General features: G+C 41.6%; 1 protein-coding gene across 1 annotated transcript in view; it reads right to left on the bottom strand.

Moving 5' to 3' along the window:
• The window catches only part of LOC129780076 (A disintegrin and metalloproteinase with thrombospondin motifs 7), a 457,286-nt gene that overhangs the window by 21,648 nt on the left and 411,725 nt on the right, over window positions 1–23,913 (bottom strand). The window contains exon 8 of the mRNA XM_055787990.1: window positions 1,916–2,114. Coding sequence (XP_055643965.1) covers window positions 1,916–2,114 — 199 coding nt within the window. The remainder of the gene's footprint in view (window positions 1–1,915; window positions 2,115–23,913) is intronic.

Raw genomic sequence — 23,913 nt, 5'->3', positions numbered from 1 at the left:
TAGTAGTCAGCCTGTGCTTGTCGCACAAATAACGTAGTATGTCTGTCGGTCAATGTAGCAGCATTGACAGTCATGATGATTGATACTGTTTATTTCTAAATAAATCAATCAATTAAAAGAAATTTAATTTGAGAGCGGCCTCTTTCAGCTGCAGCATAGGGGAAAATTCCTATTTAAGGATGAAAAGGTTAAGTAGATTATCTCTATAAACGTAACGACAAATTAAATTCGTTTCCCACCCAAAACCGTTTAACTGTGCGTCTCCATTTGTTTCACCATTTTCAATTAACGTGGAGTTCCATTCAGTGGTTTATTTTTACAAAGTGTTTTCAACCATCAAAAATATATATACACATTTGCTCTTTCCCTATGGGAAAGTCATAAAGCGGCGTTGTATTTTTAGTTTATTACACCTTTTACCACAAAGCGCGTTGAAAGAATAATGGCGTTTTTATGGGAAAACATCTTGTTTTTTGTCTCACGTTCAAGCTACTTACTTTATGGCTAACCTGTGCAACACTTCTCATCCCAACATCTCATCATTTACGGTGGAATATCGCACCACCCGCGTTAGAATCGGGGAAGAGGGAGGCTATTTTATGTCAAGAACGAGGTATCCATCAGCACCGCAGTTTATCACCACGAGAATGTACAGTTGGCATTTCAGCCTCATAACTGACTGGCCGGGAGGAAGCAGCAACGTTAAACGTTCCGCCAATTGGTCGCGGTTTGACCGCCGGTATTGTTTGCTGCCCGCGTGTATGACGCAGCATGGCGCTAATTTATTGGCCCGCGCTAAGCGTTTTGCTACATTGTCACACCAAAATGCTCAGCCATTAAATTGTGTTATTCAACGGGAGGAAAAATGGGTCGTTTGTTATGATCAGTTGTTGCTTAATACACTCCATGTGAGAAAATCGGGGGTAATTTGCTTTCGATGCGCGCTTGTCTGCCATCTTTTTTTTTGACACGGAGAAAAGTTGTTAGAACTGTCAGCAGCATGGAGTAACACGCGTGTGTGTGTATGCCAAAGGCGAAGAATTTCATCATCATGCTTTCGACAGTTCAATTTCATCGGGTGAGAGATGTTGTTTACCGAATTAAAAGATTGCTCATCCATCTTGTGTTTACCCTCGCATAAAAACCACTTGAAAAGTTGAAGCAATCGTCAGGGGGGTGCTTGATAGAGCGCTAAATAACGAGCTTTAAACGCGGGTTGTTTAAATTTCTACTTATTTTTTTGCATAGGTGATTAAATCAATGTGTGGGAAGATCGGCTGGAGGGAAACGGTATTAGTGGGCAAGGTTTGTTAATGTGATTTCGCTTTCCGTTTAGGTATCAACGGTTGCGGTTATCAAGCTGTTCAAGATAATTACATACGTAACCTCATGCTGAAGTGTTTGCTCTCTAATTTGTACTCATTCCAACGCACAGCTGAATCTGTTTATCTGATTCAAGGCAAATATTTAGGAAGAAAAGTGTGTGTTGAATTCCTAACATTCGTTGCATAGCTGATTTATCGTTCCGTCACTCTTTTGCCAAAAAAAATATCGATTTCTTTTCTTTTTATTTTGATTTGTTGTGCAACGTAAAAACTTCACGACATTACTAAGATTATTCTAGATTTTGCACATATTTGATTTATGAGGGGCTCAGATTACCACGGTGTTGAGTTCGCGTCTAGAGACGCCGGCTTCATCTGATTTGTCTTTGATTCGCCACTTTCTCGAAGCCTAATGGGACACCGATTCATCCGGCTAATCCGTTTGACATCGGAAATGGATTGGAAGCTTTACACGCTTCTCCTGATTCCGATCCGACTCATTGAATTAAAGTGACAGATTTATGTGCTTCGGCATTGCCGCTACCGTTCGTGCTTTTGGTTGGTTAGATATAAAATAGAATCGCACTCACCGAGATAGTTTTGGCTGTTCTGCAGCTCGGTTACGGTGATATTGTACGCACCGGCCGGGATAGTTGCCACGTGCACGTAACCATTCGTTTGCTGACTTTTTGTGTATATAGCTGAAACTGGCCGACAGACGGAAGTGCCACACCGAACGGCGCCATTATTCATAAACGTTCCGGATATTACACCACTGTTGTGAACAGCCTGAAATAAAGTGAGAGTTTGAGAAAAAAAAACATTAACACAAATAGATTAAACACAATGGTACGTTTCGCTAAGGGTTGGTGATTTGCCGCTTCAGGCGTTATCTTTACAGTTAACCGCTTGCGCGGTCGACTGCTGATTAGGTAGTCTTTGCACAGGAGCAAAAAGGTTGCGGCAAAAGGCGGACAACGACGTGAGTGCCGTGACAAAAAAGCACACCATCAAGTGGCGGTTCTGGCGGCGGTTCGGAATCGAAAGCGAAAGCCCGCGAGCTCAAGGGGATAAACCAAAGGAAAACTTTTTCTCCCGTGGTCAACTTTACGAAACATCAAGCAGTTCAGGAAGGATTTACTGCGGATGAAAACTTTGACTGAAAAGATGGCTCTCGGGTTCGATTATTCGCATTTCTTGACACGTATCATCGGGCGTGTTAAGGTTGCTTTGGGAGTGTTGAGATTTTGGGTAAAGCTGCGGAGGAATTTTTTGTCTGTGAAGGAATATTTTAATCTGCTGTTCCCACAGATTTATGATTATCAAACGATTGAACTGATGTCAAATCCTGTGGTAGAAGTTTGTGATACAGATTAAAGATTTACGTTATTAAAATAAATGTTCTAGATTGAGAATGATCACAGGTTTGGAGAACAAGTTTCGAGGCTTGTGTTAAGTGATTAAGTGTAGTGATAGGTATAGAAAAGCCCACCCATTTTTAAAAACTTTTCTCCATTTCTGGACTGTTGCCTCAAAAACTACTACCGTAATTTTATAGAATTGTATATTAACTATTACTCTTTCAAATAATCAAGAAGTTTTGCCATTTTTGTTAGATTTTGTTTACTTTGTTGACTTCTTTAAAGTGTGCAAATATGCGATGACAAAATCAATGCCCAACCCCAAAACAATAATATTAGAATCATTCAAAACCTCTGAGTAACCCCTCGTTTCCACATGTTATGACAGCTAGGGCTGTGCGATATTACAACCTTTCAGTGATTCAGTTGACGCGATACAATCGAAGTGTTGCTTACGTTGGCACATAAAAATCGATTGTTGTTGTCTACACAAAGAGTTTTCAACAAAATCAAAATGGGTGAAAAGAGTACTTCGGACTGACGAATCGAAATTTGAGTTTTTAAACGAAAGGCGGCGCGAAAGAGTGTGACGGAAGGATAATGAAGGATTGCAGGAACGTCATTTCAATCCACAGTCAAGCGCGGAGAAGACAATGTAATGTTGTGGGGATGCTTTTCCTAGGCTGGTGTTGTAAATTAACGGAATCATGACATCAGATGGCTACATTGACATCCTTAAGGGCAACTTGAAGGAATTAGCTTAGTTTTTCATCAAGACAACGACCCGAAGCATACTGCTAAGCAGACCAAAGCCTATTTCCGTTTATGCAAAATAAAACCCCTTGAATGGCCACCACAAAGTCTTGATCTCAACCCGTTTCCAGTGGGCCGTTCTCGACAACAAAGTGGTGAAAGATAATGTTACTAATACGGAAATTTATTTCACGGCTCTCCAGAAGACGTGGAACGAAATCGACCCTCAGCACTTCCAGAACATGGTCGATAGCATAGTCATAGTCCATTGAGGATAGTCAGCTGACTATGTGACTGACTATATCCGTATTCAGAAAGTAATGACTTTTTTTTTTTTTTTTATCTTCGCTTATTTTTCGTCGGCCTATTTCCGCCACTTTAGTGCCAATCACCGACATCAGGGAGGCGACTCCACCTGTTCCTACCTATCAGACTCAACAACTCATGAGCCGGGCCAACTTCTTTTACTTCCGCTCCGAAGGAAGACGTAACCAGAGATTTTTCGCCTCAGAAAATCCCAACGACGCCAGCTGGGATTGAACCCAGGCCGATCGGATTGTGAGGCTGTTACGCTAACCATACAACCACTGGCGCCGTCAGTAATGACTTTTGGCTTCTTCTTCTTCTTCTTCCTCTCTTGGTGTGGAGTTGCTTCCTCCACTTATTTTGGCACAGCCGTAAAGCTATATCGCCACCGATATTCGTTTGAGTCGATTGGACTTTATTTGACGTTCCGTTTTCGCTTGTTTACTTTTGATCCATCAAACTTCGCAGTCGAGTTTGACGTTCTCCTATGATCAGGTTGACAACCGATATTCATGCGTGTTGCTGGTGTTGATTTGCCTGGTTTACAGTGTTTTGTTTATCTCCTTCATGAACCGTGTGACATTTTTGAGTACATTTACGTTTTTAGTAACATATAATTCTTGGAGTTAGTTATATCTGTCTAAATCATACTTTGCTCTAGTGTTCAAATATTTTATGCAGAATAGAATCTGTGTGGCATATCAAACGCGATGTCAATAGAGCTTAACTTAGCGCTTAACCTGTTACGGGTTAGTACCATTACCCACCACCATTAGCGCAACAGTATGTAGCCGTTAGACGGGTAACGCTTCAACGCATACTCACACATAGACACGAGCCGAATATCTGCTCCTCCACATCACATCATTCCCACACTCTTTCATCGATACTTCACGAGGTAAGTTGCACATTTGGCGATCCTGCCATTTATTTAAAGTGAAACAAATGGAATATTTTGTGTGAATTTTCAAATAAACGGGCCGCGCTTATAACAAGTGAATTGTGCAACCGCATTGCTAATGCATTCCGAAAAAGCCGGAAGTATGCTTGAATTGTTCTAAAACGACAACTGAGAAAAATGCAAAACTACAAAGCTGCTGTAATCGTTCAAAACGAGGCCATTGTAAAAATGCAAAACTGCAAAGCTGCTGGAATCGTTTCAAAACGACGCGTGAAATAATGCTGAATTGCAAAGCTGCTGCAATCGTTTCAAAACGATGCCATTGTGTAATGCAAAATTGTAAGCTGTTTCGTTTCAAAACGAAACCATTGAAAAATGCAAAATTGCAAATTTGCAGCAATCGTAGCAAAACGACGCCATTATAGAAAAATGCAAAATTGCCAAAGTAATCGTTTCAAAACGACTCCGTAGAAAAAGGTGCATCTACTGCAGTCAATCCATATCGACGCCATGGAAAAAATGCAAAGAAAAATTTAGCCCAAAACGATGCATAAAAATTATTTGGCTAATTACTTTACAGCTCTTTTTAGCAATGGTTTATTAACTGGTGTCTAATAGCTGATATTAAGTATGCTGCATATCGCAAATCAAAACACGTAATCTCTACAACATAATTCCGAAAAGCTTGAACTATGGCATACGACGGAAAGTACGTTCTATCGAAAGAAAGATACGAGACGAGAAACAAGCATCCCAGCGGCATCGTTAGAGGTACGAGTCTTGATGATAGCAGTGAATTTTCAGCGCAGTGGGAGCATCTACGAAGAAGCTTTAGATGAAATCAATGTTAACGATCGGTGTTTCCAGTGATGTCTACGAGCCCACATCAAAAACCAAAAAACTCAGGCAAATCATGAATCGAGCCACAAAAACCGGCAATGGAAGCAACACGAGCGAATGGGTGAAGTAAACCCGGAAAAGTTTTTTGGTGATTTCTTGACGGCTATCATCACACTTCTCAAGTGTCCTGTTTTTACTGGCAGCTTTCCACAGTCGATGGTTTCCGAAGTCGATCAAAGCCAGAACTTTAGCCATGAGCAATCAAGAGCCCAGAATTACTAAACGACCGTACATCCAGAATGCAGCAAGCCTTCCCCCAGCTGTATTCGAGAATATTGCGTATATTGCTATGCGACTTTCAAGATTAATACCGTGAACGATTTACGCTCGATAACGGGCAGAGTTGCCGAACTCCTATCATTCCAGAATATGAAGCAGCCACTCGCGACGAAGCCTTCAATGCAGAGACAATCGAACAAGCGCTCGACATAAATATACTTCTGGTTGATTCGAGCTACGGAGCAGAACAAGAACATACTCTTCAGCAATGATTGCAATGGTGATTGTAATTTTAATTAACATTTAGTTTTTTTTTTGAGAGAGGGGAAGATGTGTGGCATATCAAACGCGATGTCAATAGAGCTTAACTTAGCGCTTAACCTGTTACGGGTTAGTACCATTACCCACCACCATTAGCGCAACAGTATGTAGCCGTTAGACGGGTAACGCTTCAACGCATACTCACACATAGACACGAGCCGAATATCTGCTCCTCCACATCACATCATTCCCACACTCTTTCATCGATACTTCACGAGGTAAGTTGCACAGAATCAAATGTTTAGCGTCTTCTATTTCAGGAGTGCTCTTAGAGCATCCAGTTACTTTTCGCAGGCATTGATTGCTAATAGTATCTAGACCCTTTAGTGTGGTTTGACATGCCATACTATAGATGGCCGTACCATATTCGTAGAAATTCCTTACTAGCGCCTTGTAGACCATGTCCATTACTTCAGGATGCCCTTCTGTCTTGACACCGCTGATCACCTTAAGCATGTTGAGTCTCTCTGTTGTTCTTTGTTTTAGTTCCCGGATGTGACATCCAAACGTTAGTGTTTTGTCGAGGGTAACACCTAAGTATTTGTGATTGCGTATTGTTTCCACTGTTTCGCCGTTGATTTTGATGTTGAGTTCCTTGTTGTTGGCTTGGAAGATGATATTTTTCGTTTTTGCTGCATTTATCGTGAAATTCAGTTCGTCGGCCTTGTCGACGAATTTGTCAATGAACTCCTGTCCTCTGTTCTTAACTTCTTCTATGTTCCTGCCTTCTACTATGACACCAAAGTCGTCAGCGTATTGAACGAGAACTACGCCTTCGACTTGAATTCCGTGAAGACTGCTTGTGTAGGCGTTAAATAATGTTGGAGATAGGATGTCCCCTTGGGGTAAACCGTTGCTGACTGTTCTTACGATAGTGTCTGATCCTACCTGGATTTGTAGATTTCTATTTGATAAAAATGCACAGATGTAATTAACGTAGTGCTTGGGGGTATTTTGTTCTATAAGTACTTTTTCAAGTGTATCCAATTGCACTGTGTTGAAAGCGTTGGATAGGTCGATGAAAATAGTCGCAGCAACTTTCTTTCTTCGCTTAACGTCCAGAATGTGATTGGTCACGAAGCTTAAGCAGGTATTGGTGGACATTTTCCTTCTGAAGCCGAAGGATAATTCTGGCAGTATTTGTTTCACGTCTAGATGTTTTCTGTATTCTTCTAACACCGCCGCATTTAGGGTTTTCAACATGCAATTGATCATCGAAAGAGGTCTGGTACCTTCTACTGTCTCGGGAATTTTACCCGGTTTCGGAATGGCGATGATTTTGATAGCTTTCATGTCAATTGGGAATCGACCGGTCTTCCAGACTACGTTCAGTTCTTTGATCATCATGTTTTGTACTTCTTTAGGCAGTGACTTCATCATCTCGTAGCTGATCCCATCGGGCCCGGGTGCCGACGAGCGTTTTTTTCATAGTAAGAAGTTGTCCCATTTTCCCTGGAGATGATATCCATGTCGTTTTGGTATTGAGCTATTTCTATGCCAGATACTTCCTCACAGGGGAAGTGTTTGTCCAAAAATTGTAGAGCTAATTGTTTATCTTCATGGATCAGCACGTTATCTTGCTTCTTCATTTTTCGTCCAGTGAGTCTTCTTATGTCATTCCAGATGACTCTTGAAGACATGCTTGGGTCTAGTGATTTGACGAATTCTCGAAAGTTTTCTTCCGAGTTTTTCTTTTTTATTCTGTTGAAGTTGCATTCTGCTTTTTTGAATTCAATCAACTCTGTTATACCGCTACTCCTGTTGAACGCCGCTCTAGCTTCCTTTTTCTGGATCCATGCCTGCTCTACCTCGTCATTCCACCAGTATTTCGGTTGGTGCTTGTTACTCTGCCTAGCGCTCTTCATAATACCCTTCACTGTCGTCTGCAGGTTGTTGATATTCTCGATTTCCTCTACCTTTAATTTTCCTAGTTCCTCTCTAACCTTCTTCTTGTTGATGAAGTATCCGTCCAGTTTTCTTGTTTTCCCTGTGTACTTTGTTGATATCGCCAGATGACGACTTCCTCCTATGCCGTAGTCCAGAACCGTCATGTTTAGGTCTTGATAGATAGCCGGGGTTGCTAGGACCAAGTCAATCGCCGAGGGTTTCTTGTGCAGCTCCGTAGGGATAAATGTAGCTTCGCTTTGGTTTAGTAATAGGAAGTTGTATTCGTTGATCAGTTCCATGACCATCGCTCCCTTGCGATCCGAGTTGTTAGGGTCCCAGGATAAGTGGTGAGCGTTGAAGTCTCCGCCCAATACCAACCTTCGAAACCCTTTGATTTTCTCGAATATTGGTTTGAGATTATCATTCATCTCCTTGATGTTAATACTAGGAGATATGTACAATGAAACGACTACTAGTTCTATACCATATATTTCTCTTGCTAAACATTGTATGTGATCAGATTTAGGGACTTTAATTTCTCTTGATTTGTATTTTTTGTTTATTAGGATGGCGGCACCACCGTATCCATCCATTCTAGAGCAAAGGTAGGTATGATAATTTGTTATCTTATATTTTGTTTTCTCTAACTCCAATTTACTCCAAGTTTCGGATAATAAGGCTACTTCATATTGGTCTTGTATTAATATTCTTGTTAGTTCATCCTTATTCTTTTGCAAGCTTTGGATGTTACATTGAAATATTTTGAAATTTGTACTCATTGTCATATATCACTTACGGTTCGTCAGGGGACGGCTGCCTCTCGTCTAACCAGGTGTCCTCTGGCTGCGAGCGTGAAACACCCGCAGTTTGGCGGCATGGCTCCTGACCAATGCCTTGTCTCATGTTCGTTTTGATGTTGCTCGACTTCATGTTGTGTTCCTGGTTCAGTTCCTGTTGTCGTTGCTTCTTGACCTGTGTTGCAAACTGCTCAAAATCCGTCACGTAGTACCGGTTGAACAGGGCAACTCCCGATGATTCCTCCGATTTTTCTGTTTTCTGCTTCTTTTCCGCGTAGACTTTTACGGTGTCTGCGATGACTACATCCTTCATGGCTCTCTTGTTGTTCTGCACCTGTGTTGTATTGCTGCTTGTCCTTTGGCTTGTACCTTCCAGATACCATCTGGGCGAAGCTCTCAGCTGGCGTTGGTGATTCCGAAACTTCCTCCAGTAGATCGTAGCGGTTCTGTGTGAAGATTGGGTTCATCTATCTGGCCTCCAGGTACGTCATGTTGGATTTTGCCATGATTGTCTTGATGTTTCTTTGTTTGTTCCATTCCGGGCAGTTCGGGTCAGTTGTTTTGTGCTCCTTTTTACAGTACAGGCACAACTTCTTGTTCCTGCACTCCTCTTGTTCGGTGGCTTCGTGTTGTTGTGTGCATACTTCACAACGCTTCTTCGATCTGCACGTGTCCGTTTTGTGTCCGTAGTGCAGGCACTTGCCGCATAGGACCGGTTTGCTGATGAATGGCATGACGCGGTTGTTGCAGCAGTACAATTTGACCTCAGCAGGTAGTCTATTTGTTCGGAACGTCACGCTAACTCTGTTGCTTGGCACCTTGTCACCGTTGAAGTAGCGGTGTAGTTGATACACTCCCATCATCTGTACATCGCAAACCATGTTGTCCATGATTTCTTCGTCGGTCATGTCTGTCGGTACGCCGGAAATGACTCCGGTTATCGTTAGGAAACCTCTCGGTACGTAAAACTTGTAGTTGTTTCTTTTCATCGTTTCATCTCCCTGCAGGCGATTGGCAGTGTTCATGTTCTTCACAAATACCAGCAGCTTCTTCTGCCCCATCGGGCGCATGTTGATCACATTTTCCTTGTATTCCTTAGTTCGGCTCAGCAGCTTTCCTAGTGACAGCTTGTTGATGCGGATGTCTCCTCCTTTGTTGTCAATCAACTCGGCGATTAGTCGGTACGGTCCAACGTCGTTTTCCATGTACTCGTAAACTTCATGCGCCTTTTGTCTGGTACCACCAGCACCGGGGGGCGAATCCCCGGTTGCCATTTTTGGGGTTATGTTACTCCTCTACCCGTGAGAGTGAGTTTTCACTGGTCACAATAATGAATTACTACCTTATTTCACTATATTGTCTTCAATTGCTTTCACTTTTCACTGAGAAAATGATTTTTCGTATAACGACTAGGTTAAATTCACGAAATCGTCAAATTTTCGTATCGATGACTCTGAAAAACGTGCGTTCGATAACAATGGCGGTTGTCGAATGTTGGCTTCTTCACACAGTTTCTCCGCCAAAATGACTGAACCGTCAGTCGGGCGTTTAGTCGCTATCTCCCTCTACCGACTCGACTATATCATTTCATTCTTCCCAGTTAAATTGTCGTCATTGCATATTGAAGTGACTTCCCCCAAAACGAATTCGTTCCTCTCTTTCTCTCTCCCATGTACGTGTGCATGCATCAATGTTTGAGTTCAACGTGGTTTGACATACGCTACAGGTGAGCTAGATTATTTTGTATCGTACACGAAAATTACTTACACGTATAAAACAATGTGCAGTGTGTGTGCGCTATTTTGCACGCTTAATAGTAACTAATACTAACGCGAGGACCTTCATAGCATACTTGATAAATGTCTAAGTTCGTCGGTTTGAGTTCACGATGGGTAGACAATAAACCGTCCATTGATAGGGCAACTTCCTTTTTGCATCAGAAATCATGTTTTCGTTTCTCTTTATATGGACGTAAAAGTAAGATTGTGTACGCGGATATAAAATTAGTGTCAGGGGGAAATGGAAGTGTGGATTGGAGTCAGTTCAATGAAGAGGTAAATTTGTATTCATTAGTCGAGTCAGTTAAAATAACACCTGACTGGACTAGTTCACCAGTCATCCTCGCTAATCAACGCTAGTCAATTCATTTTCTAGTCAAGTCACTTTTTGTTGACGGCGACTGCCGAAGCAGTTCTAGTCGAAGTGAAGCTGCTGAGAGTAGAGTTGGTCCTCATTTTTCACCTTCGAAGATTTCGGGCCCTGGTCGATAGTATGCCCAAACGTTATTGAAGCTTCAGGAGGCCACACCAAATATTGATGCTTTTAACTTTTTTCGCTTTTATTGTGTGATTTGTCGGGTTTTTATACCTGTTTTCTATTTTTATTTTGCGTGCCTTTGAAATAAAATGTTTGGTTTATATTTTATGAAATGAATCCAGCTGAATATGATGGAAATGCAATGAAAAATGTTGTTTCTATAATAAAAACTCATGAAATTGCTATTATTATTAAATAGATTAGAAATTAAGAAAATCGTTATCTAATGCTGTTACGATACCGCACAACTCTAACTGTCATTATATGAAGAAACGAGGGGTTATTAAACATATAAAATTAGAATAATATATAATATTTATTCAGCGAATTCTACTCATTTATATAAATAAAAATGATTCTCGTATGTTGGGATTGGACTCGAGAACGGATCAACGGACCTGAATAATTTATTGATTTTCTGCTAATATCAATCTACTGATTCAAATAGCATTTTGTTTTGAAGTTTGATGTCCTTTCAATTTTGGGGACATAAACCAACCGTTCACGATTTCTTACAATGCCGTCAGCTATCTGAACTTCAAAGAATACAATTTGATAAATTAAATCGAATGGTCGGGACAAAGTTCGCCGGGTCAGCTAGTTATTTATGAAAACGCCTGTAAAGAGGTTGTCTGAAGCATTTGTCCAGAAAACTTTTTGACTGCGTCGACGCGGTATTCCTTGAGAACACCCAACACCTCATTAGTCAAAAATACTTTTTCCCTTTTATATTGAGGAATTCTGAAAAATCATCAGAATTAACTTTCAACAAGGCGAACAAATGTTCGAAAGGACACTAATAAATCTCTGGTAAGAAGCAATTAAAAGCATGGTTTTTCAAATAAATCGTAATACAACAGGGCATTATTACAAATATTTTTAATATCAAAATACGGTACAAAATAACGATACTGTCCCGTTCAAAACGGTACGTTTGGTCAGCCTAGCTACTCTGCAACTGTTGGCGTGGCATCGACCGTAGCTGAGCCAGAAAGTTATGAGGAAGCAGTCAGTGGACCTGAAAGCGTGTACTGGTAGGCAGCGATAGACGATATACGAGGAACTCCCTGATGAAAAATGACACCTGAGAGATACCCACGCTACCACCTGGTCTCAAAAAGATTGGGTGCAGGTGGATCTTCAAACGGAAGGAGGATGAGACTGGAAACGTTGTTTCAATATTGACCGATTTGGGAGATGTCAAGCACTTCGTTGGGATCAAGGTAACGAAGCACTGACGGAAGACGGATTCGAAAGGCTCGAAGATCCCAATGTACCCTGGACACTAGCAGAAGAAGGAGGACTTAACGAACTCATGTTCGGATGTCTCGATCAGTTCATTGATTCTAGGACGAACCGTTAGTCAGCCCCGCGTCAGGGACTAGAAATAACCGAAGAGGGTGCTGAGGTGTCTATTTCACACCCGAAGTTCTAGCTGAAGCTAGGATCAACCGATAAACCCTTCAAGTTTACTGAAATGCTGACTGAACTGAAGACACTCGGGACCAGAAATGAACCTCGGGGTTCCTGAATTACCTCGGTGGCGGAGTCGTAGGTTGGGCCTCTAGGAAGCAATCGTGCGTGGTACTGTCATCCCCAGAATCGAAACTCATCGGCCTCCCTGCAGCGTGTCAGGAAGTTCAGTGGATCATGAAACTGTTGAATAATTTCCGGACGTAGGTGATCAGTATACGGGAGGATAACCAAAATTGTATCCGACAAGTGGAGAACGAAAAGGTGGACCAGCCATCGAAGCACGTTTATACAAAATATTGCCTTGACAAGGACCAGCGAGGCACGAACATCATCAGTTTGCTGTATTGTCCCACGGAAGACATGTTGGCAGACAGGATGACCAAACCGTTACAAAGTATGAAATTGGGAAAGCTGCGTGAAGCTTTTTGACAGTGTATTACAGCCGTTCTATGCATAGTTGTCCCATGTTCCAAAATCGGCAGCTGAGAAAAACGTCATCAAAGTTTTCTACCATATTTGTCTACCAGAAGCTTAAAGCATTTCAGTTTAGCAATACACTGGGTTTTTATAAGCAGAAAACTATTGTTTAATGAAATGTGAACAGATCTCCTCACTTGAATTAATAAATCTTGGTTACGGGCATAAAAACTCATGGGGGGACAGTTATCCCTAGCATATCAACACGGGACAATTGAACTTGATGTTGTTTTTTGGTATACTGGGAAAAAATAAGTTTTTTTTGTGTATTTTTTGTGTGGTGACCGGAATAAATCGCCACAGTAAACAACTGCAACAGAAACAACCGCTTAGAAAAAGTGTAGTAGGCTAGAAATATTTGGCGCGGGAAAAACATCATGTGCCTCACATTTCTATTATAAATTTATTCTCTTGTTCTCGTTTTTCGAAATTTATTCTGAGGACAATGTAATGGGGACGAAGTCCCCATTTGGCGAGGATAAGGAATCGAGGCGGCCCATGCCGCCAAGATGACGCAATCCGAGTCCACCGCCGACCCGCCGTCGGAAGCGGCGGTGTCTCGCACGCAAACCTGGGATCCACTGATTGCCCGGTTAGTTTGAAACATAGGATACGATCCTTTAGCAATGTCCGACCGAGCTCTAGCGAGCGTCGGACGGTATACGTCTGCCCGGGGCGTTACGTTTGCCTGGGGCGATACGTTTGCCCGGTTAATTCTTGTTTTGAAATACAATACCGCGCCACAATATTTATAGCCTACTACACATTTTATAAGCGGTGGTTTCTGTTGCAGTCGTTTTCTGTGGCGATTTATTCCGGGAACCTTTTTGTGTATCTTCAATCTTGAAGAGGACAATGAATAGATATTTTACTTCATATAAAAAAAATATAAAATCATCCTACGCTCTGAATATAACTCGTAGTTCATATTTTTATCCATATGTTTATTCTTTTATAGGGGAAGGGTGGTAAAGACGGACACCCCAAGTAAAAGTTGATTTTGATGATTGTGAGATGAAGTTGATCGTGAATTCCCAAAAAATGTATAGCTATCTCACCACAAATTGATAGTCTAGGTCTCTTTTGTAGTAACATTTGTCTTTGTTGCAGAAACTTTGAAAATTGAATGTGTCCGGAATCTTCGAAAAAATAAGATTGAGTCGGGAAAGACGGACACTTGGCAGGAAAGATAGTAGTTAGTGGGCATCTGTTAACAAAAGAAGTAGGAGATAATCAAAATGTTTGCCTTTCCCTTCGGTGGGGGTCCGTTTTACCCGACTTGATTAAAATTTTATTTTCGTCAATATTTCTGGAGTAAAAATGAGAAAACTTCACCGCTGATTCGATAAGCTGAAAGAGAAGTGATGGTAAAACATTTACGTAACGAAAGATACCCCAAAAAAATTACTCGATAACAATGAGAAGCTTATTTTCTGCAGACGAAGATTTACATCGAGCTGCTCTTTGTAGATTGCTTTTTTGTTTTTATTTACAGTTTTAACAGATAGTCAGCTAGGTGTACACTAGGGTGCCAATGAATGTATGGTAAAAATCAACCCTCAAATTTCAAAAAGTTACCCTATACAAAACGTTCACCACCCTATGCAAAATATTAGGCTGTCAAAAAAGTCCTGCGGTATTTCCGCGAGGTGTCGTTGTAAGCGCGTAGTTCTAGTTGTATTCATTGTATCGAGTCATACTATAGCTTGTTGGAAAGGTATTTTTTGCGCGCTATAATATAATCCGTGACAGTGTTTTGTTTGGTTAAGTCGTTCGTGAGTTATAGTGTCGCAAATATGGAGCAAAATAAAGAGAAAATCCGACATATTTTACAGTACTACTATGACAAAGGCAAAAATGCATCTCAAGCTGCCAATAAAATTTGTGCAGTTTATGGACCCCACCGCACAACGATGGTTTCAACGTTTTCGTTCTGGTGTAGAGGTCGTCGAAGATGCGCCACGCTCCGGAAGGCCTGTCGTCGAAAATTGCGACATAATCGCTGAGTTATCCGAGAAAGACCGGCATAGTAGCAGCCGTAACATCGGCCAAGAGCTGGGGATAAGTCATCAAACCGTTATTAACCATTTGAAGAAGCTTGGATTCACAAAGAAGCTCGATGTATGGGTGCCACACACGTTGACGCAAAAAAACATCTTTGACCGTATCGACGCATGTGAATCGCTGCTGAATCGCAACAAAATCGACCCGTTTCTGAAGCGGATGGTGACTGGCGATGAAAAGTGGGTCACTTACGACAACGTGAAGCGCAAACGGTCGTGGTCGAAGCCCGCTGAAGCGGCTCAGACGGTGGCCAAGCCCTCATTAACGGCCAGGAAGGTTCTGCTGTGTGTTTGGTGGGATTGTCAAGGAATAATCTATTATGAGCTGCTTCCCTATGGCCAAACGCTCAATTCGGATCTGTATTGCCAACAACTGGACCGCTTGAAGGTAGCTCTCATGAAGAAGAGGCCATCTTTGATAAACAGAGGCCGCATTGTCTTCCATCAGGACAACGCCAGGCCACACACTTCTTTGGTGACGCGCCAGAAGCTCCGGGAGCTCGGATAGGAGGTTCTTTTGCATCCGCCGTATAGTCCGGACCTTGCACCAAGTGACTACCACCTGTTTTTGTCCATGGCGAACGAGCTAGGTAAAGGGTGTGTCACATCAAATTGCATCACGGAAAAAACGCTGTAGAAATTCGCCCAGTAGACCGATCCTTTTGAAAATTTTAGACAGTAAAATAAAAACTATTAAACAACTTTTGGCATTTTCTTTTCATTCATACTTCGAGCACAAGCCCGTATGATCGCACCTTCCTCTTTACCCCGTCCATAAGGTTCTGTACAACGTCAGGTTGTAGTTTTTTGACGTAGGATTACGTCTAACCGGAAGATATAGGGGGTGAAATGGAAATCTAGGTACTGAACAAGTAGGAAAAAATGCAAGATTTGGAACGCTTATAACTCGAGCATTTCTCAATAGATCGCAAAGGTTTTTGCATCAATTGATAGGAAATATATCTACGCATCTATCATAACGAATAACATTTCATTTTTCTTGAGATAAATAATTGAATAATTGTGAAATATCAAGCATTGTCAAAATGCACTATGTGCCCATTTTTGATTGGTCCATTTTGTGCTTCTCAAATCGTACCGTCCAAAACGGGCAACCAGAGCAGCAGCGAAATAGAATGAAGCACGATTGAAAAGGAAAAAGAAAAAAATGAACGAAACATTGGTCGCAGTCTCACACATGCGTAATTCTCGAGCCAGCCAGTCAGCTTAAAAATCCCCGCTCCGCTGCCGTAACGATCATTCTCATTCAAACCGTACACCACATCGGTTCGCATCACAACACATCAACAAACCAACCCAAGCAGCCATGTCTGGACATGGTAAAGGAGGAAAATTGAAAGGAAAGGCAAAATCCCGCTCGAACCGTGTTGGTCTGGAGTTTCCCGCAAGGGTAGCTAGGCCGAGCGCGTTAGTACCAGTGCACCAGTCCACCTAGCCGGCGTTATATAGTTTCGGCCGCCGAAGTGATCGAGTTAGCTGGCAAAGCTGCTCGCGACGATAAGAAAACCCGCATTCGGAACAGAACACATTCAGTTCGGTGGACATCAAGACAACAACAGGCAGTTGCAGCGAGTGGCGAGTGGCAAACGCAATCGCAAAACGGCATCAGGTAGCAGAAGAACAAAGTTTGTTCTTTATACAAACTGCTTTGGTGGCAAATCCAGAACAAGGCGGGATCGAGGGCGTTCGAAATGGTTTTTTTTCAAAACCACGAGTACAAAGTTTTCTAAATTGGAACCATTCCATAAAACAAGGCGCTTTTCAGGGCCATTAAACCTTCCAAAAAAGAGTTTAGGAAATACAGTTCAATGCTTTCTAAAACAATATCCAAAATAATAATAAAACACAATTTGATTTTTTCATAATTTGTTTGCCAGGATCTGATCAGTATGTGAATTTGACAGTTGTTCTGAGCTTATTGATAGTTGGGGACTTTCCTGATTATTCAATTTTCACCAATTCTTAAATTGTTTCCAGATTGAAAGTACAGTAATTTACAATTAGTTCGACATTTAGCTAATTGGACGGACATGTAATGCGACTTATTTAGTTGGATATTTTTGTAAACATAGAGTTCGGGTCCAAATTATGACCCCACATTGAAAGTCGACACTGTACCACTGTCATCGCAAATGTTCAATTACAGGTTAAAATCGCCTCCAATGCGACACTGAGTGGCGCTTCGGCACGTCGCATTGAATGTAATTTACTGTACAACATGTCACAAAGCTGGATGGGAAGAAATTTTCCAACTGTGAAAGCTGTGGTGAGTGGCAAATGCAATCGCTAAACAGAAAGGTTTAGCCGAACAAGATGGGGATATCGAGTAATAACAAAACAATAAACTCTTTAGATTGAAGATAATTTTGTGATCCTGAAAAGGACCCTTTTTAGCCTGCATGTGAATCCAACGAGCGAACAAATCGTAATGAATGTATTTTCTTCTTCTTCTTCTTTTTGGCTTTAAGAGGGTTTAAACTTTTCAGTTCATTCGCCTCTAGCTCTGAGAAGAGCCTTTGAGAACCAGTCTTGAGGAGGCTGGTGAAAAAGAAGAAAAACCACACTCAGCAGACCTGTCTGTTCAGTTGTAAAACCGGGTGAAGGTAGGAAGGAATCCTATGCTATGTAAGATGTTTAATATAGGCTGTAAAGAAATTGTATTGTTATTAATTAGTACCAAAGCGGCGACGAAGCATCGTAGAACCAAGCTCTAGAACAAAGGGAAAGGGAGGGAGTGGGGAGGGTGTTTGAAAAGGAAGGGATGATGAGGAAAAGGGTGGGATACAGAGGAAAGGAATGAAGGGAGGCAAATGCGATGTTGGGTGATTTATGAATGTAGTAAAATTTAATGGTGTTAGTAAAATGCTGGATAAGAATGAATTAGTGTAGTTAGGAAATGTTATGTCAGAGGTAATGTAAATTATATAGTACTGGTTATGTATTGTAAATTATATATAGGTGATGTAAATTATATAGTACTGCTAAATTTGCTGAAAGATTAATGTAAGTAAAGGTTGTTGTGAATTGAGCGAAAATGTTTATTGGTTATATATTATTATATGATTTAACATTTTTATGTATTTTTCTGTGTTTATATGTATACCGTACATACGCAAAAATCTGTTTGCTTTTATGATTTTGTTTTTATACATATGTATGCATGCGTATGTACATGTATACATGTATACACGTTTATTAATTTATATATGCATACGTAACGGTGAAGTGATTAATTTAAATAAAGATATGTTTTAGAATTTAGATTTTACCAAAGAAGTCGGTTTCTTTCAGAAACGCAATTAAATTGGTTTCCTGTGTCTCGTCTCTACTAAGAATGTCTCGGAGACTCTGACCTATATTGTGTCGGGCGTGAGCATCTTTGGTGTGTTGGCATTCTAGTAGAAGATGCCTAACTGAAACTTGGGCTGAGTTACATGCGCAAAGTGGTCTTTCGGTTTTCTCCATTAGGTGTGAGTGTGTGAAAAAAGTGTGTCCAATTCGAAGACGGGTTAGCACCCGTCTTTCTTTGCTGTTGTTTTGATCGAACAAGGAAGCGTGGTATTTTTGATTTGATGGAGATGGATGGGAGGGCTATTTAACCAGCCTATGTTCCAGCTTTCGCGAATTTGCTGACTGACCCAGCGAACTATATCAGTTCGAGGACAGGGTATAACTGGTGGTTCTATTTTGCTACCCTTACCGGCCAGTTTGTCTGCGGCTGTGTTTCCGAGGATTCCGGAATGACCAGGAACCCAACAGTAGGAGACGTTTTTTTCTGAAGCAGCCTCTTCTGTCTGTATTATCCATGGGTGTCTACTGTTTCCACTGAGCAGGTCTTGAAGACAGCTAGCTGAATCGGAGAAAATTACCGTAGGAAGGTGATCATGGGTACACTCTTGTGTAGCTATTAATAGAGCAAAAGCTTCCGCACTGAAGATGGAGCATTACGGTGGAAGAGAAAAGTTACCGGTGTATCTGTTCTCGAAGATTCCACACCCAACTCCATCGGAGTTAACAGAACCGTCTGTGTAGACCTGGTGTTCGTTATGAAAGTGAGTAGCCGTGAGATGGTTGAAGCAGGCTTTAATTTTTGGTGGAGGGTCGCCCGCACGGACAGTCTTGAGAAGATCAAGATTCACGTTCGGCGGTATGGCGTTCCATTTTCTTCCCGTGGCAGTTGAAAGTGCACATATATCGGGAAGGTCTTGGTTCGTGAGGTCTATGAACCAATTTATAGCTCGAATTACTGATGGTGCATTGGGGTCATTGTCAGGAAGTGAGAGTTGTCGGATGGCTTTGCCCGTGATGATTCTTGTTACAAGGTGTTTGAAAGGCAGATGACCACTTTCCGCCATAACAGCAAGAGTGGGGCTTGTGGTGAAGGCTCCTATTGCTAGCTTTATTGCTTTGTTGTAGATGGGTTCAATAGTGTTGAGTACTCTGTCCCCACCACGGCTGAAGATGCCTATTCCGTAGAGGATTTGGGGGATCAACCAGACATTGATAATTTTGAGCAATGTTTCTCTGTGTCCAGAGGATAAACTTCCTGTAATAGACTTCAGGATATTCATTTTACCGTTGGCTGCTTTTTTGACTAATTGAGCATGATGTAAAAAGTTAAGCCTGGTATCGAAGGTTACGCCCAGTATTCTTAGTGTTCTCTTCTGAGGGATTTCAGTTTGATTAAGCTTTAGGGCGGATTTCTTTTTGAGTGTTTTGCCAATGTGAATGAATCGGGATTTTTCTGGCGAAAATTGGAATCTTTGGGCCCAGTTTTGTATGGAATTAATTGTACTTTGAAGTCTCTTTCTCTGTGCTAACCCAAAGCCACTGACAGAAACAAGAGTGATATCATCAGCATAAACAAAAATGTTTATACTGTCGGGAATTAGTTCGAAAATAGGTTGCATGGCAACAGTGAAGAGTGTTGGAGAAAGGACCGAACCTTGGGGAAACCCGTTTTCAAGGATTTTCAATGAAGACTTGTGATTGTTGATGATTGTTTTAAAGGTTCTGTTTTCCAGAAACCCTTTGATGAAGAAGCCTAATCTACCACGAACCCCCCAGTTGAAAAGATTTTTCAGAACTGGGTACCTCCATGCTCGATCGAAGGCCTTGCTAAGATCGAGTGATACAACATCTGCGTGCAGATAACGTTCAGCGGCGTCGTCTAGGACTTTTTCGAGAGCTACGAGGCAGTCTTCTGTGCTTTTACCCGCGCGGAAGGCAAATTGTCTAGGGTCAAGCAGCTTGTTTGACTCTAAAAAGGTCGTTAAGCGCCGGTTGATAATTTTCTCCATGATTTTACCTATGCAACTCAGAAGAGTGATGGGACGGAAGTTGTCCAGCAGGTGATTATTTTTGTCTGGTTTAGGCAGGGAGACCATTAGGCCTTCTTTCCATCAATTTGGGAAAATTCCACTGTTTCATACATTGTTGTAAAGTTTTAAAAGAACTTTTTTCCCAAGATAGGGTAGGTTTTTCAGCATTGGGTAGCTGATATCATCTGGTCCAGTGGAGCCGCGTGTTGCTTTGTTTAAGGCCCATTCTAGTTCTTTGAGGGAAATAGTTTTGTTGAAGTCAAAATTTGCGTCGGTGTTAAAATCAATGGGGATTTTTTCGCATTCTGCCTTGCGGGTTTGGAAGGTAGTATCGAAGCTTTGGTTGGATGAGGTGGAGGCAAAGAAATCTCCGAAAGCCTCTGCTATAGTTTTCCGATCATTTGTATAATGACCGTTAATTAAAAGGTTGTATTCATTGTTCCTTTTTTTGCCATGAAGTCTGCCAATTTTGCTCCATAATTCCTTTGACGACGTGTTGGGATTAATATCGTTGACGAATTTAATCCAGCTGTTATGTTTGGCTATTTTAATAATAGCTCTAGCATTGTTGCGAGCCCTTTGGAATTCCTCTAGCAAAGTGTGCTTAGATGGGTTATCCGGATGGGCCTTTCTTAGCTTTCGTAAGGCTTTTCTTCTGTCTTTGATGGCTTTATTTACTTCAGGTGTCCACCATGGGACGCATTTTCTACCAGGATTTCCGCTGGTTCTAGGAATGTGCCGTATTGCAACCTCAAGGACGGCTTGGGAAAAGTCCTCGGGTGTCCAATCTTGTTTGGCTGAGAGGCAGCTTTCAATGTCACATTGATAGCCAGCCCAGTTTGCATGTTCAAATTTCCATCTCGGCCTTGTTGAAACTTCTGGAGAAGGTTGGCCAAGGGAAATACATATTGGGAGATGATCGCTGTTGCAGCAATCATCGTGGGTGTTCCATGAAAGCTTTGAACAAAGTTGAGGGGATACGATGGTGAGATCTATGGTCGAAGAAGAGCCAGAAGCAGAATTGATTCTGGTGTGTTGGCCGTTGTTTAGAAGAGTGAGAGTATTATCGGAGAGAAAATCCTCTAAAATGGAACCTCTTCGATTGAGGTATGAACATCCCCAGGCGTATGAGTGAGCATTGAAATCACCCATAAGGAGAACTGGGGAGGGAAGTTGGTTAAGAAGATGGTCCAGTTGATTCCGTAGATGAGCCGGGTCGGACGTAGGAGAAATGTATATGCTGGCTACTGTGATTGGAAAAGGAAGGTTTATTCGTATTGCCACTGCTTGTAGAGCGGTGTTAACGGGGAGAAAATTGTGGGGGGTGCCGATTTTTATTGAAGTTACAACCCCGTTGAATGAAGGGTTGGGTCCTTCTTTGAAATAAGTGGTGTATCCTTTGATAGAATCTTTGTGAAAATTTCTCTGCGTCATAGTCTCTTGAAGAGCTATGATTGTGGGATTATATTTATAAATTAATGTTTGTAATTCCGGAAAATTTCTTTGGAGACTTCGAATGTTCCATTGAATAGCTAGTTTGCTCGTTGGAGTGAATGTATTGACGAGTAAGGTGGATCTTATTTCCCCTTTGAAGGGGTGCTGTTCTTTCCGGATTTCTTGTAATTTTTGTTTTGTTTGTTGTTGTTTTGTGTGTTGTTTTGTGTGATGTTGTTTTGTGTGTTGTTGTTTTGTGTGTTATTGTTTTGTGTGTTGTTGTTTTGTGTGTTATTGTTTTGTGTGTTGTTGTTTTGTGTGTTATTGTTTTGTGTGTTGTTGTTTTGTGTGTTGCTGTTTTGTGTGTTGTGGTGTGGTGCGTTGTTTTGTGTTTTTTTTTTTTTTATCTGTATTTTAGTGACTTTCAACACATTTGGCTGGTTCGTCACTTTGCTTCCATTTTTGGAAGAATGTCGGGAGTGAGAATTGAACTCGTGACCTTTAGCGTGAGAGGTATGGATGTTACCACTACGCCAGATCGCCTCCGCAATGTGTGTTGTTTTTTTGTGGTGTGGTTTCCGTTGATTCCTGATTGTTTCGTGTCTTCTTCCTTTGTTTCTCTTTATTTTGGCGAAGTTCATCTTCCGAGGTTTTTAGCTCTTCTGAAGATGTGTTTTTGGAAGATATCTTCCTCTTGGTTTTCCTTGGGGCCTCAGATATTGTCATTGAAACATCGGAATCATATTCTGATTCGGTGGTCGAGGTATCAGATTCGGACATAGTAGTGTCAACTGTGGATGGAGTGCTTTCGCGACTTGTTTCCGGACTTGTTTCAGCTGAAACGCAACTACATTTGCATTTGTTGCAGCTAGCAGTCGGTTTTTGGAGGTTATTTAATCTGTCTTGTAGGATACTTGAATAGGAAGGTCCATTATTTTTAACGTTGTATAGATCCTTGGCTTGTTTATATGAGATGCCTTGATCTATTCTGATTTTGGTTATGTCGTTTTCTTTTTGCCATATTGGACACTTCCTGTATGAAGAGGAGTGGTTTCCTTGGCAATTAATGCAGTGGGCGACATCGTTACACGTTTTGTTTTCTGTGCCATGTTCCTTGCCGCAATTTCGACAGAGTGGATTCTCGCGTTGGCATCGTTTCGACGTATGTCCAAAGCGGAAGCACTTGAAACATTGCATCGGACTTGGGTAAAAATTCCTAGTCCCGATGCGGAGGAATCCGAATAAATTCACTTCTGGGATCACTGTCCCACGAATGGTCAAAATTAGAGTAGCTGTAGGGATAACTACATCTTTTTCCTTCCTAGTGATCCGTTTAACTTCGATCACGTTTTGGTCGGCAAGTTCGGTAAGAAGTACGTCTTCTTTCATATCGATCACTTTACGACATGTGACAACGCATTTGCGTTGATTTAATGTTGGATGGTATATCACCTCAACAGGTGTCTTATCGATCAGTTCATTTATTAAGAGGAGCTTACCGATAGTGTCCTCGTCTCTGGCTGTTAAGATGTATTGCGTTCTCTTCTTATCGTCCTTTGATGGTCGGGCGTTGTTTTTGTTAAAATCTTTCACGGTATTGGTGATGGTTTTACTCACGATAAATGGGTTGGATGGTAGTTCTTTATCTCCGGTAGCACGTAACAGTAAAATTTGTAAATTACCGTTCAGAGGGTCAGCCCATTCTGGAGCGGTACGTTGAGTTGGCTTCCCTTGGTAGAGGTTTGTAGCCCGGCCTCCCGGAGGCCCGGAGCTACTAGACGCCATTATGTTGCCTGGCTACACCCTGGGTATAGCCTGCAGAATGATTTTGGTTACCACGAACCAACAAACACTATTCGGATATATCTCCGAAAAACGATCAACACACCGAATGGAGAAAAGGAAATAATCCAAATGTAACTCACTGTAGATCGCGAAAAAATCTGGGAAAAATGCACTTAAAAATTTTCAGATGTATACACACTCGGTTTAATCACTTCACCGTATGAAATTTGTTTACATATATTAACACTAT

The sequence above is a fragment of the Toxorhynchites rutilus genome, chromosome 3 (assembly GCF_029784135.1).
Source record: "Toxorhynchites rutilus septentrionalis strain SRP chromosome 3, ASM2978413v1, whole genome shotgun sequence".
Lineage (NCBI taxonomy): Eukaryota > Metazoa > Arthropoda > Insecta > Diptera > Culicidae > Toxorhynchites > Toxorhynchites rutilus.
This window is presented reverse-complemented; position numbering and strand designations above follow the sequence as displayed.